We start from the raw sequence: 16,133 nt of genomic DNA on the forward strand, positions 1-16,133 counted from the left end.
ATTAATTAGAGGTGATACATTAAAATTACAATTGAAGTAACTAAATTTTTTTTTTCAAATAATAATAAGTGAAACTTTGAGGAACTTAGTAGTCATTTTGAAAACTACCCTTTTATTAAATATTATTAATATTATAATACTTAAATGAAATAATTTATAATAATTAATTAGAGGTGATATAATAAAATTACGTTTGAAGCAGCTGAAGCAGTCAAAACGACTCCAAGCTACTCAACATTGCCGCTTCTATTATAGAGTAATATTTAATACTTTGTCATACTCCTGAATTTTTTATTTAATTTCATCCGACCTGGCGTGGCTTACTTGGCCTACCCAACTTTAGAATTATTTTTTTTCCCTTTGCTAAATTGACCGTGTAGCAAGATTTTTAGAATGCAGTGCGTCACATATATTGCATCATTTAAGCTTCTACAACATGAGCGTGAATATATAGTACTATTAGTTTTAAAAAATATACATATATAATATGTAATTTTACGAAAAAATCATGAATTCATATACCTTATTTTTAAGCTATTAGTTTGAGTGTATAAGTGAGTTCAAATATTATACTAAATAGAATATTTTGTCTAAATAACAAAGATATATATAATAATTAAATTCAACATCTCTCACTTTATTGAGTTCAAATATTATACTAAATAGGATATTTTGTCTAAATAATAAAGATATATATAATAATTAAATTTAACATTTTTTGGAGAATTGATTTAATTAAACCTAACATTTACCAAAAAAAATTATCAAAGCCGATCAACATTCATCTACCACCTGTAAACTGTAATAAAATAATACGATGACAGAGACATCAAAACAATATAATTACACAAAAAATTTCTCAAAGTCGTTTGACAGTCATCTATCATCTGTCAACTATAATAAAATAATATGATAATAGAAATATCAAAATAATACAACTAAACTTAACATTTACGCAAAATAAATTTTCAAAATAGAGATATAAAAATAATACAATTAAACCTAATCTTTACCTAAAAAAATTCTCAAAGTTGTTCGGCATTCATTTACCACCTGTAAATTCATCTACGACCTGTAAATCACAACAAAATAATACAACAGTGGTCAAAAAGCTTCAATTGGATGAAAATAATTCTCGTGTGAGTGAAAATTTTGACCCTAAAGAATGACTTGAATGAAAACAAAGATATATGCTGACAAAAACAGTGAAGAAGTTGAGGATTAAAAAATTAAGCATTCATCAATCTAGACATGCAACTGAATTACGTTAGATGAACATTAATCATATTTTCTCAATAAGTAAATTGATTTATTTGGTAGTTTAACGTGCATTTCAATATTTATAGAAGTATTAAGAGTATTTTTCTAATTGATCATTATAATGAAAAATATTAATTAATTTTCCTTTCATATATTTCATGAATCCTATATATTTTAGGAGTTTAGTTAATATAATAAAAATAATTAATTATTAATTAAAGAAAATAGTAAAAAGAATTTTATCCTTAAAAAAAAATAATCTTTAATGAAGAATTCTTCACACTTTTAATATATTTTTAAGCTATAAACTCGCCCTTGCATTAGAGGGGATAAATCTTCTTTGTGTGTACGTTGTCATCCCCTTTGACGTCGATGTTCGAAAGGGGTACAATTTTGGGAACGAAACCCCTATTGTTAATCTTTTGTTGTATGTACATAGTCCTATTTTTCTTTTTTCTTGAATTGAGAATTGAAAATAACTTTTCTAATTTTTGATAAAAGAAAATTTTAAGTACACTATATTTTTCAGACATCACTTATAGATAAGTTGAATACATTAATGTTGTTATACATTAATGTTGTTACAACGTAATCTTGTTTGCCTAAGGTAAAGAGAGGGTAAACTTTTTGGGAACAGAAACTCCATTATTAATTGTCATCCAACAGATGCCACGCCGTAAGCAACAAATGATGACAAGGAACTAAGAAAATGCCAATTGCCATGTTTAGGATGTTTTGGTCTCTGTCCCACTTAGAAATTCGTGCGCGTCGTCATGATAGAGTAATGCTATCATGTGGTCGGGCCCATGATGCAAACTTCAATTAAATAATGCTTTTAGCTTATAATATAATAATAATTCAAAAAGATAAGATGATGAGTTTCTAGCTATTTATTTTTTCTTTACGTAGAGCCAGTAACACTTGTTTACAACAACATACCCAACCTATTTCCACAAAATAGAATCTTGAAAGGTGGAAATAGAATCTTGAAAGGATAAAGTGTATTAGTGTACGCCGTTTATATCAGTAACTCAGATATAATAAAAAGTTTATTTTTGATAAACCTAATCTCAAGACAAATAATCAGTATAACAAGAAGAGCTGTTACCTCATGCCTATGCTACTTTTTTTTTTTTGTTATTCTCTTTTGCAAATAAAAGAAATACAATGACCTCTCTTACAGAATTCAATATTATATTATAATCATAATAAGAGTGTATAAGCAAACCAAATAAGTACACACATTTGTTATTCCTTTTACTGACCTTTCTAGGATTTATAAAATTAAGAGAAGAAGTCGATTTCAGCAACTATAATTCTATAATTGTGATGTGAGAGCTAACTCATCTGGAAATCTTGATGGCACAGCTTACGAAGGGTGAATCTCGAAAATAGATTCAAATTGGAGTGATTTTCAAATTTTAGCCTTAAATAAAATAATTTTTTTAAAAGTCTTTACATATTAATTAATATTTTTTTGGATAAAATTATTCCTAATCAACAACAACAACAACAACAAACCCAGTGTATTCCCACTTAGTGGGGTCTGGGGGGTAAGATGTACGCAGTCCATACCTCTACCTCTGATGAAGTAGAAAGGCTGTTTCCGAAAGACCCCCGGCTCAAGTCACGAGATATCACACAAACACATAGTGCAGCACAGAAGCAGATGACATAACATAGATACGGCACCCATAAGGAATATAAAACAGAGTAAAGCAGGAATGCAGGAATATAAAGCAGAGGAAAGCACACAGATTCGTAATAAACATGGAACACGGACCACGAAACACTGAATACGGAATCATAACATGAATACACCCCCACCAATTAATTCCCTACACTAGCGACCCGAACTGGCCCTAATCCTCTGCCGTAATTCGCATCTTCCAGACCTTCCTATCTAGGGTCATGTCCTCGGTGAGCTGTAACTGTTCCATGTCCCGCCTAATCACCTCACCCCAGTACTTCTTTGGTCTACCCCTTCCCCGTCTAAAACCATCCAACGCTAGCCTCTCACACCTACGGACCGGGGCATCCATGCCCCTCCTCTTCACGTGTCCGAACCATCTCAATCGTGCTTCCCGCATCTTACGCTCCACTGAAGTCACACCAACCTTCTCCCGGATAGTCTCATTCCGAACTCTATCCCCTCGAGTCAGTCCACACATCCAGCGCAACATCCGCATTTCTGCCACCTTCATTTTTTGGATGTGGGAGTTCTTAACTGGCCAACACTCCGCTCCATACAGCAAGGCCGGACGGACTACCACCCTATAGAACTTGCCTTTAAGCTTGGGCGGCACCTTCTTATCACACAGCACCCCCGATGCGAGTTTCCACTTCATCCATCCCGCCCCAATACGGTGCGAGACATCCTCGTCAATCTCACCGTTACTCTGGATCACGGACCCGAGATACTTGAACTTATCCCTCTTCCCTACCTCCTGTGCTTCTAGCGTCACTCCTACCTCATTCTCCCGCCTCACGTCATTAAACTTACATTCCACATACTCTGTCTTGGTTCTGCTCACCCTGAACCCTTTAGACTCCAGAGTTTGCCTCCACAACTCTAATTTGTCATTCACACCCCCTCGAGTCTCATCTATCAGGATTACATCGTCTGCAAAAAGCATACACCACGGCACCTCCCCTTGGATACGCCGCGTCAACACATCCATTACTAACGCAAACAAAAAGGGACTAAGAGTAGATCCCTGATGCAATCCTGTCAGGACAGTGAAATGCTCTGAGTCTCCTCCCGCCGTCCTCACCTGGGTTTTCGCTCCCTCATACATATCCTTAATTACTCTGATATATGCCTGCGGTACTCCACTCACCTCCAAGCATCTCCAAAACACTTCCCTGGGGACTTTGTCGTACGCCTTTTCTAGGTCGATGAACACCATGTGCAGATCCTTCTTCCTCTCCCTATACTGCTCCACCAACCTCCGTACCAGGTGGATTGCCTCCGTCGTCGAGCGGCCGGGCATAAATCCGAACTGGTTTTCCGAAATAGACACTATCCGTCTCAGCCTCACCTCGACCACTTTCTCCCATATCTTCATAGAGTGACTCAGTAACTTAATCCCCCTATAGTTATTGCAACACTGAATGTCCCCCTTATTCTTATAGAGGAGGATCATGGTACTCCACCTCCACGCCTCGGGCATCTTTGCCGTCATGAAAATTTCATTGAACAATGCAGTCAACCACCTTACACCAGCCTCTCCAACGAACTTCCAAAACTCCACCGGTATCTCATCCGGCCCCGTCGCCCTACCCCTTCGCATCCTGCGGACTGCCTGTCTAACCTCGTCTACCTTAAAACGTCTACAATAGCTAAAATCCCGACACTTCCCTGAGTGCTCCAGTTCCCCTAACACAATAGCTCTGTCCCCCTCGTCATTCAAGAGCCTATGAAAGTACGACTGCCATCTCTTCTTTATGTGACCGTCCTCCACCAACACTCTACCGTCCTCCCCCTTAATGCACCTCACCTGATCGAGGTCACGACCCTTCCTCTCCCTAGCCTTAGCGAGTCGGAACAACTTTTTCTCCCCTCCTTTCCCCTGTAACCCTGCATACAAGCTCTCAAAAGCGGCCGTCTTAGCTGCCGTGACCGCTGACTTCGCCTCCTTCCTAATCGATGAAGTAAATTATATAAATGATCCTTATAATGAATAAAAACTCCATATGTATATTTTTCAACAACAACAACAACAACAACAAACCCAGTATTCCCACATAAGTGGGGTATGGGGAGGGTAGATTGTACGCAGTTTATATCACTACCTTTAAAGAAGTAGAGATGCTATTTCCGATAGACTCTCGGCTCATATTTATATTTTTCAACTTTTATTTTTTTTCTCTTTTTAATTTTACTTTGATTTTTCTTTTTTCTTTTCTCTTTTCTCTTTTTATTTTTATTTTTCTCAACCCTTACTTTTTTTTCCTTTTTCCTCTCAACTTCTTTCTTTTTTATTTTATATTATTTTTATTTTTTCTTTCCTCTTTTTTTTTTTTTTGCTCTTTTTAATTTTTCTCATCCCTTACTTTTTTTTATACCTTTCAACGTCTACTTTTACTAAAAAAATTTCTTTGATTTTTTTTTTTTTAATTTTTCTCGACCTTTTTTTTTTTCTTTTTTTTATCAACCTTTATTTTTTTCGCATTTTCTGTCAACTTCTACATTTTCTTTGATTTTATTTTTTAAATATTTTTCTTCTTTTTTCGTAATTTTTATTATTTTTGTTCTTTTCTTCGATTTCTTCCATTCAAGTTATATCTCATGAGCAAGAGTTGATACTATCACATTATAAAGGCAAGACTTACGACTTTCAAACAATAAGCTACATCTCATGGGCAAGAGTTGACACTACTAAATTGTAGAGGCAAGACTTATGACTTTTAAACAACAAGTTTTGTTTCATGGGTAAGAGTCAGCACTACCACATTGTATTTTGATTTATGAGATGTTTTATAACTCTTATATTAGAGGAAAGACTTAGCTCAGGGACTTTCAAACAACAAATTATACCCTCTCAAAGACTTTCAAGCAAAAAATTATGTTCCACGGGTAAGCGTTGACTCTACCACATTATGTTTTCATTTATGAGATGTTCTACAACTCTTGCCTTAGAGGCAAGACTTGACTCAAGGACTTTCAAACTACAAATTATGTCCACGGGTAAGAGTTGACTTTATCATACTATGTTTTCATTTATGAGATGTCCTACAACTATTGCCTTAGAGGCAAGACTTAATTAGCTCAACGACTTTCAAACTACAAATTATACTCTACCACATTATATTTTCATTTATGAGATGTTCTACAACTATTGCATTAGAGGCAAGACTTAGCTCAAGGACTTTCAAACTACAAATTATGCCCCACGGGCAAGAGTTGACACTACTACGTTATGTTTTCATTTATGAGATGTCCTACAATTCTTGCCTTAGAGGCAAGACTTAATTAGCTCAAAGACTTTCAAATTACAAGTTATGCCTCATAGGCAAAAGTTGACTCTACCATGTTATGTTTTAATTTATGAGATGTTCTACAATTATTGCGTTAGAGGCAAGATTTAATTTGAGATGTTCTACAACTATTGCGTTAGAGGCAAGACTTGGCTCAAGGACTTTCAAATAATAAATTATGCCCCACGAGCAAGAGTTGACACTACTACATTATGCTTTTATTTATGAGATATTCTACAACTCTCTCCTTAGAGACACGACTTATTTTAAGAATTTTCAAAGAACTTCGTAACAACAATTCATGCCCTTAAATTTTCTTCGATAGCAAATAAAGAAGATACCTTTGCGGATTATTCAATTTTTTATTTATTAGCAAAATATAATAGAAGTTGAAAAAAAAGAAAAAAACGATCAAACAAAATAGAGAAATAACAAAAAGATTAAGGAAAAAAAAAGAAAAAAAAAGATCAAGAAAAAAGTGAAGAATTAAAAAAATTGAGAAAAATAAAAATAAAGTTTGAGAAAAATGAAGGAAAAAAAGAGAACTGAAAAGAGAAAAAAACGATCAAACAAAATAGAGAAATGAAAAAAAATAGTGAGAAAAAAAATGGCAAAAAAAAATAAAGATTAAGAAAAAAAATGAAGAATTAAAAGAATTGAGAAAATAAAAAAATGAGAGGAAAAAATAAAAATAAAGTTTGAGAAAAATGAGGAAAAAAAAAGAGAACTGATAAAAATAAAAAATAAAAGAAAAATAAAGGTTAAAAACAAATGAATTAAAAAAAAAGAAAAGAAGTAGATAATGCTTGAGAAAAAAATGAGAAAAAAATAAAGGTTGAGACAATTGAATTAAAACATGAAAATAAAATTAAAGAAAAAAATAAATAGTGAAAATAATAAAAAAATAAAATAATAATAAAAAAAAGTGAAAATAATAAAAAATAGAATAATAAAATTAAAGGAAAAAATAAAAAGTGAAAATAATAAAAAATAAAATTTGAGAGACAAATAAGTATGGAAAGTTAAAAAAATATATTTGAGCTGTAGAGGGATAAGATGGTACTTGTACTATGTTTAAAAAGTAACGAAGGTTATTCTTATACATTTTTTATTGGGGTCAAATATCTAAAGTCACCCAAATATTTAATTGGGTGTCCAAAATGATAGATTATTTTCAAACTAAAATTTGGCTGACAAGTAATTAGGTCTTCCATCTTTGTTTCATTATTATAAAGGAAAAAAAAACATAAAACATATATAATATAAATTTCAACGAAATAAATGATTTCTTTTACTACCTTTCTATTTTTTTAATTTTAGTTTGACAACTAACATATTATATTAATCACGAAAGAGTTAATTACAAAGTCTAAGATATAAAAAATGAAAATAATAAAAAATAGAATAATAAATTTAAAGAAAAAATAAAAACTGAAAAAAAGGTAGAATGATAAAAGTAGAGGAAAAATAAAAAAGTGAAAATATTAAAAAATAAAATTTGAGAGATAAATGAATATGGAAAATCAAAATATATTTGAGGTGTAGAGGGGCAAAATGATATTTTTAGTATATTAAAAAGTAAGAAAAGTTATTCTTCAAAAACATTCTCATTTAGGATCAAATATTTAAAGCCGTCCATATTTGGATAATAGCATGCAATTTTCTGTCTTACGAAACCATTGAAAGTAACTTTATGATGGGATAAACTATAAGTTAAGTTATGTCCAGATCATTTTATTTCTTTTTTGGCCTTAAAGTATAAAAGTCAATTCTTACATTACTTCTATAACATGGGCACGAAATTATGTGCCAGTATTTTATTCTCGCCCATTATATTTTACTTGACCCTAGAACAGATTGATAATAGGTGTTACAATCTTATTTTTCCCTTTTAACAAATCAAGAGGGTTTCGTACTTATTTTTCATACTATTCGTAATACTTATTAAATAACAGGATAAAGTTATTAATAAAATTAATTTAATAAATATATCTCTAGTCAGAGTAAGGACGTGTCAGGTCAATCGGGACAAAGCACCGTAAAACGGAAGGACTAAAGAGCGAAATCCAATCTATCAGCTACATTTTCTTCTTTTCCCCTTTTTCTTTTTCAGTCCCTCTTACAGTTTGTTTGGATGGTGGTTTTTCATGGTATGGTATAATTACCATGGGAATCATATTTGTTTTGATTGTTTGTTAAAAAGGATGATATGATATGGTATTTTTCCATGGTTTGATAACCATAATCCACCAATTTCTTGAATCATCAATTTGGTGGTATGCCATGATTTTTTTTTTTTTTTTTCAACTATGCCCATATATAATTTTTTTTAATCCTATTTTACCCTTATCAACAAAATACATGCTAACTCTTAATAGCTGATTTAAAAAACAAACTTTTGTCAACAAAATTTAAAAAACCTTAATTCAAATAAAAAATAATTGATTAAAAAAAAAAACTTTATTAAAAAAGAATCAGGAAAAAAATTCAATCTTTACGTGTAAAACAACATTCAAGAAACAATAATTCCCAAGATTTTACAATCCGGGAATTACCAAATGATTTGTTGAACTACTACTAATTTAGTCCAAACTATTACAGTTTCGCTAGCAAACCTGCCATCTTGCTTGCAAGTTAACGTGGAGTCTTAGACCAGCTTGTAGATGTAACAAGAATGAAAGTGAGGAAAAGATTTGGGTTATTCTTCAAGTCGTTTCTATGAATATATCATCCTTTGGCATAGTTTTTCACTGTACTTGTTTTTTAAAATCTGCATTGTTCACAGATTCTTCCAAGTGAAACTGCATGGATACCCAATTTATTAATAATTAGGAGCATTTTGGTAAATTTATCTGTTATCATACAGTACCATACCATCAAATCAAACAAAAAAACTATTATTAAACCATAGTGAACGATACAGTCTATCCAAACATGGTATTGTATCATACTGTACTGTATCATATCATACTATACCATACATTATGAAACCATGACAAACCACCATCCAAACAAAGGCTTAAAGAAAGTTTGGAACTGACGTAATATGGGTGAAAATCATTCTCCCCCCTTAAGTTTACTTTAAAAATCAAACTCCCCTTTTGCTTTTAAGAATAAGCATTCTCCCTCATTTTACCTTGACAATGTCTATTTTAACCTTGACATTAGCAATATCTTCTTATAATATACATTATTTATTTTAGTCAAGTATTTATATATTTTTATTTAAATTTTTTAGTTTAACCTTTTTAATGAACTTGTCACAAAAGCTAATATTATTTTTTATGATTGTTATTTTATTGAGATAACAACAACAACAATAACAACAAATCCAGTGTATTCCCACAAAGTGGGGTCTGGGGAGGGTAAGATGTACGTAGTCCATACTGCTATCTCCGAAGAAGTAGAGAGACTGTTTCCGATAGACTCCCGACTTAAGATAAAGAACAGTAAACAATGGAATGGATGACATAAAAGAATACCAGGAATAAGAAATAATAAAATAGACATCAAAGAAATACGAAAATACGAGACATAAGGGCGACACGAAAAAAAAATAGGTACTAAGCCATGACATATGACACCTACCTAGTAGAACCCTACACTAACATAACAAGGACACTATGTACACAAACCTAGGATTACTAACCCGACTACAAAGAAAACTCTCCTGACTGCATGCTACAACCCACACACTTACATTAACCTTCTACTCTTATCCGCGACCTCCACACCTTCCTATCTAGGGTATGTCCTCCGTTAGTTGAAGCTGCTCCATGTCATGTCTAATCATCTCCCTCCAGTATTTCTTCGGCCTACCTCTACTCCTCTTGAAGCCATCCAAAACAAACCTCTCACACCTCCGAACAGGGACATCCGCGCCTCTCCTCATCTCATGCCTAAACCATCTCAGTCTTCCTTCTTGCATCTTGTCCTCCACTGAGGCCACTCCCACTTTCTCCCGGATAATCTCATTCCCAAATTTGTCTCCTCTAGTAAGCCCACAATCCAATGCAACATTCTCATTTCCGCTACCTTCAATTTTTGAATGTGGGAGTGCTTGACTAGATAACACTCGTCTTCATACAACATGGCCGGACGGACTGCCACTCTATAGAATTTACCTTTAAGCTTAAGGGGCACCTTCTTATCACACAACACTCCCGAGGCGAGCCTCCACTTCATCCAACCTGCTCCAATACGATTAGAGACATCTTCATCAGTCTCACCATTCCCCTGAATCGTAGACCCAAGATATTTGAAGCTGTCCGTCTTACCGATATCTTGTGAGTCCAACCTTACCTCCCCTTTGTTCTCTTGTCTCAAGTCACTAAACTTGCATTCCAAATACTCTATTTTGGACCTACTCAACCTAAACCCTTTAGACTCAAGGGTTTGCCTCCAAACCTCCAGCTTGCCATTCACACCCCCTCGCGACTCATCAATCAACACTACATCATCCTCAAATAACATATACCAAGGCACCTCGCCTTGTTTGCCTCCAAACCTCCAGCTTGCCATTCACACCCCCTCGCGACTCATCAATCAACACTACATCATCCTCAAATAACATATACCAAGGCACCTCGCCTTGAATGCTCCGCGTCAACACGTCCATTACTAAAGCAAAAAGGAACAGGCTCAGAGTCGATCCCTGATGCAACCCGGTCTCGACCGAAAAATGCTCTGAGTCTCCTCCCGCCGTTCTCACCCGGGTCTTCCCTCTATCATACATGTCCTTAATAGCCCTAATGTACGCCACCGGGACCCCTCTTACCTCCAAGCATCTCCAAAGAACCTCCCTCGGGACTTTATCATAAGCCTTTTCCAGGTCGATGAACACCATGTGTAAATCCCTCTTCCTTTGTCTATACTGCTCCACTAATCTCCTCACCAGATGGATTGACTCTGTCATCGAGCGACCAGGCATAAATCCAAACTGATTCTCCGAAATGGACACAACCCTCCTCAACCTCCCCTCGACCACTCTCTCCCAAATCTTCATAGTGTGACTCAACAACTTAATACCCCTATAGTTGTTGCAATTCTGAATGTCACCCTTGTTTTTATATAGCGGGATCATCGTACTCCATTTCCAGGCCTCAGGCATTCTTGTAGTCTTGAAAATAACGTTAAACAAATCAGTCAGCCACCTTAAACAGGCCTCCCCAGCATACTTCCAAAAATCCACCGGAATCTCGTCAGGCCCCGTCGCCCTACCCATCCACATCCTACAAATAGCTTTTCGGACCTCCTCCACCGTAAAACGCCTATAGTAACTAAAATCTCCTCCTAGTGCTCTAGCTCCCCTAGCTCAAAGCCTTTATCCCCATCCTCGTTCAAAAGTCTCTGAAAGTACTCCTGCCATCTCTTCTTAATGTGAACATCCTTCACCAAAATAGTACTATCCTCTCCTTTAATGCACTTCACCTGATCGAGGTCACGGCCATTCCGCTCCCTAGCCTTAGCAAGCTTATACAACCTCTTTTCCCCTCCTTTCTCCTCTAACCCCCCATACAGGCTCTCGAATGCTGCCGACTTAGTAGCCGTAACTGCTAATTTAGTCTCCTTCCTAGCTACTTTGTAAGCCTCCCTATTCATCCCCTTTTCCTTCTCATCTTTACTCTCAATCAACTTAAGATACGCCTCTTTCTTAATCTTCACTTTCTTCTTCACTTCTTCATTCCACCACCAGTCCCCCTTATGACAACCTGTTCGACCCCTCGAAACACCCAATACCTCTCTAGCAGTCTTCGTGATATCGCTGGCAGCCCTGTCCTACATAGAATCCACATCTCCCTGTTCTCCCACACCCCCATTCCCGTCACCTTATCCCTTATCTCTAGTGCATTCACTGGCGTCAAGCCTCCCCACTTAATTCTAGGTCGACCATCCTCGACCCTTCTTTTCTTGCACTTCTTGCACTTTTTGATAGACAAGTCCATCACTAAAAGCTTGTGCTGGGTCGAAAGATATTCACTCGGAATGACTTTATAATCCTTACAAAGTCCCTTATCCTCCTTCCTAAGCAATAGAAAGTCAAACTGGGTCCTGGCTATCGCGCTTCGGAAGGTAATCAGGTGATCCTCCTTATCCTCTTCTTGAGCAATAGAAAGTCAATCTGGGTCCTGTGCTGGGTCGAAAGATGCTCACTCGGAATGACTTTACAATTTTATTGAGATAACTCACAATTATTTTTTGTCTCTCCTAAAAGAAGTACGAAAAATACTCTGATACTTGACGGCCAGATCAACAAAAAATAAGTTTAGATGGTAATAGGTCCCCCTTAAAGTTTAAGTGTATCATAACAACTTCAAATATAGTTTTGGAGTACCTTGTACCTTATCTTTTATTTTACATGCATTAAGTGTGTGCGTGTGTAGTATATATATATGTGTGTGTGTGTATGTATGGACACGAGTTTCGATATACTCCCTAGGTTCTTTTTTACTTGTCACTTTTCGTTTTTTCAGGTCAACCCACATAAATTTTGACAAATATTTTAAGATATGTTTTTTCATTTTATTAATATGAAGAAGGATTGCAACTTATAGCATTTTTCATATATTTTCTGATCATCTAAATTTTAAATTTAAATATTAAATTATACATCTTAAGATGTTAGTCAAAGTTCATGCAGGTTGACCTGAAAAAGCAAAATAGTGACAAGTAAAAGTGAACGAGGGAGTATATATTTATAACATAAGTAAACTTTTGAATTAATTTAGTATAAAATATATCTCCATTTTTGTTATATGTTATTATATTATATGCATTGGAATATGTTTTCTTGAGCCAGGGGTCTATCTAAAACAACCTCTCTACTTCTTCGGAGGTAGCGGTATGGACTGTGTACATTTTACCCTCCCCAGACCCCACTGTGTGGGAATACACTGGGCTTGTTGTTGTTGTTGCATTGGAATATGTTTATAAAATTATTTTTATTTATTATTTTCACTAGTATAAATAAATATTACAATTTAAATTATTATTAATAAATAAATTTTCATATCATGGTCTTATTTCATTTAGAACATCACTAACTTATATACTTAATATATGTTTCTCACTTTTTTTTGTCTAGAAAATAATTTTTTTTTTTTTACAAAAATTTACTATATATATTAAAAATAAAAAATATAATAATTTTAAAGAGGTAAAGAAAAATAAAGATTAATAGTGTAAGGGTAAAATAAGTATTTAAAAAAGACAAGTAGGAAAAAAGGGGGAGAATGCTTATTGTTTAAAGTTGAGGGGAAGTTTGATTTTTAAAGTAAAGTTGAGGGGGAAAAAAGATTCTCACCGGACGTAATATAGTCATATTAGTTGAATTTGAATAAGTTGCAAGAAAATAAAATAATGTTATTGTGAAGTGGAGACTTTTCAGCATGTATAAACCTTTTGAAAAGCATAATTTGTTAGTTCTTTACGTTACAAACTTTGCTGTTTTCATCAATCCAGATACATTAAGAACTTCAAAAGGTGGATATTATTTTGACATGGAAGCAGACACAGCAACCACAGATGTACCAGTGGTACAGGTTTCAGAAAAGATAGAGGGCAAAGACGATCTTATCAAGGTAATGCCTTTCGTTTTACTGTCAAGAATATCATTTTCTTAAATATTGGCTTGTGGTTAATATTGATATTCATATCGATGGACGGTAGTAAATTGTATCAACGTACTATTCAAATGGTCGAAACAAACTGATGGCTGTTTGTTTCTGCCAATGCTTATTTTTTAGAATTTGAACCCATTGCAGTAGCAAAAATCTCTAAATTTGCACACTTATCCCTACAAAAAAATCACTATTTTTCTATTGAAATGCCCCACTGAAAAATGTTAAAATGTTTACAGTGGCTATTCTACAAATATTTTGATTGACTCCGTGAGAAAAGAATCAGGAAGCTTCTTATTTCAGTGAGAATCTGCTTCGGCCCTGCTTTTTCCTAGTGAGGTGATTTGGTGGGAAATGTGTGGAAAAGTCATGTTCTATAATACAAATTTGCCACAGATCTGCAGTGAGAAAAACCTCTATTTCTAGTAGTATAGTCCAACTATGCATCTTGCCAATTCTTGATCTGTTGGCAGTCCTTTTTCAACAGTAATAGTTGTTAACTTTTTCTTTTACTGGGTGATGGCATCTTTTTTGGGTGATCATAGCATTTGGATCAACGTTAGAACACATAAGTGGTACTTATGGTAAGAAAGAGTGCTGCCCAAGTTTGTCTATTGTTGAACTTTTTCCTTCAGGATGATTATTGATCAGTTCGTCGGAGCATTAGCATTGCATAAGTTGGGTGCTTTCGAGATTGAGGTTGCTTTTATGTGCAAATTTCTCGCCCTAAATTTTCTTGTTCTTAAAACCAAGTTTCTCTTTCCATGTACATGCAAGGATTTAACTCGGGCTTATGTTACTGGAGCTGAGGGTTGGGTCTTGGAATATAGGGACCCTTCAGGGTAAGTCCATAGAGCTTGTGAAGATTCTTAGGAAGAGGAGGATCAACATTGCGTGTGTCCAAGAGACCAAGTGGGTAGGGTATAAGGATAGGGATGTGGATGGTTACAAGTTGTGGTACTCGGGGAGCGACAGGCGTAGGAATGGAGTTGGCATCTTAGTAGATGAAGAGCTTAGAGGTCAGGTAGTGGAGGTGAAGAGGATCAACGATAGGTTGATGACTATTAAGTTGGTCGTTCGGGGGTTTACCCTGAACGTGTGTAGTGCTTATGCGCCGCAAGTGGGATCGGAGGGGGAGGAGAAGATGCGGTTTTGGGAGGCTTTGGAGGAGGTGGTGAGAGGCGTGCCTAGTTCGGAGAAGATTGTTGTAACAGGGGATTTCAACGGGCACATCGGGGCGCTACCGGGAGGCTTTGGTGACGTGCATGGTGGTTTTGGTTTTGGGGAGAGAAATGACGAGGGGGCGACCCTACTGGAGTTTGCGAGGGCCTTTGGGATGGTGGTGGTGAACTCGGGCTTCCCGAAGAAGGACGAGCACCTGATCACCTTTCGAAGCGTGGTAGCCAGGACTCAGATTGACTTTTTGTTGGTTAGGAAAGGGGATAGGGCGTTGTGTAAGGACTGTAAAGTCATCCCGAGTGAGAATCTTTCGACCCAGCATAGGCTCTTGGTTATGGATTTGGGTATAAAGAAGAATAGAAAGAGGAGGACTAAGGAGTGTAGACTGAGAATTAAGTGGGGCGGCCTGACGCCAGTGAATGCGTGGGAGATAGGGGAGAGGTTGGCGGGAATGGGGGTGTGGGAGTGTAGGGGGGACGTGGATAGTATGTGGGACAGGGCGGCAAGGTGCATCAGGGAGAATGCAAGTGAGGTGTTGGGTGTTTTTAGGGGCCGGGCCGGGCACCGTCGGGGGGATTGGTGGTGGAATGAAAAGGTGGAGAAGAAAGTGGGGACCAAGAAAGGGGCGTATGCTAAGTTGGTGGAAAGTAAGGACGAAGAGGAGAAGCGGGTAAACAGGAAAGAGTACAAGCTAGCGAGGAAGGAGGCAAAGTCAGTAGTCACGGCAGCTAAGACGGCCGCTTTTGAGAGCTTGTATGCAGGGTTACAGGAGAAAGGAGGGGAGAAAAAGTTGTTTAGACTCGCTAAGGCTAGGGAGAGGAAGGGTCGTGACCTCGATCAGGTGAGGTGCATTAAGGGGGAGGACGGTAGAGTTTTGGTGGAGGACGGCCACATTAAGAAGAGATGACAGTCGTATTTTCATAGGCTCTTGAATGACGAAGGGGATAGAACTATTGTGTTAGGGGAACTGGAGCACTCAGAGGAGTGTCGGGATTTTAGCTATTGTAGACGTTTTAAGGTAGAAGAGGTTAGACAGGCTGTCCGCAGGATGCGAAGGGGTAGGGTGACGGGGCCGGATGAGATACCGGTAGAGTT

General features: G+C 36.2%; 1 protein-coding gene across 1 annotated transcript in view; it reads left to right on the top strand.

Annotated features, from left to right (window-relative positions):
• LOC107854949 (early endosome antigen 1) overlaps positions 1 to 16,133 on the top strand; it is a 36,744-nt gene that overhangs the window by 6,491 nt on the left and 14,120 nt on the right. The window contains exon 2 of the mRNA XM_047393553.1: positions 13,702 to 13,820. Coding sequence (XP_047249509.1) covers positions 13,740 to 13,820 — 81 coding nt within the window. The 5' untranslated portion in view covers positions 13,702 to 13,739. The remainder of the gene's footprint in view (positions 1 to 13,701; positions 13,821 to 16,133) is intronic.

Source organism: Capsicum annuum, chromosome 7 (genome assembly GCF_002878395.1).
Source record: "Capsicum annuum cultivar UCD-10X-F1 chromosome 7, UCD10Xv1.1, whole genome shotgun sequence".
NCBI lineage: Eukaryota > Viridiplantae > Streptophyta > Magnoliopsida > Solanales > Solanaceae > Capsicum > Capsicum annuum.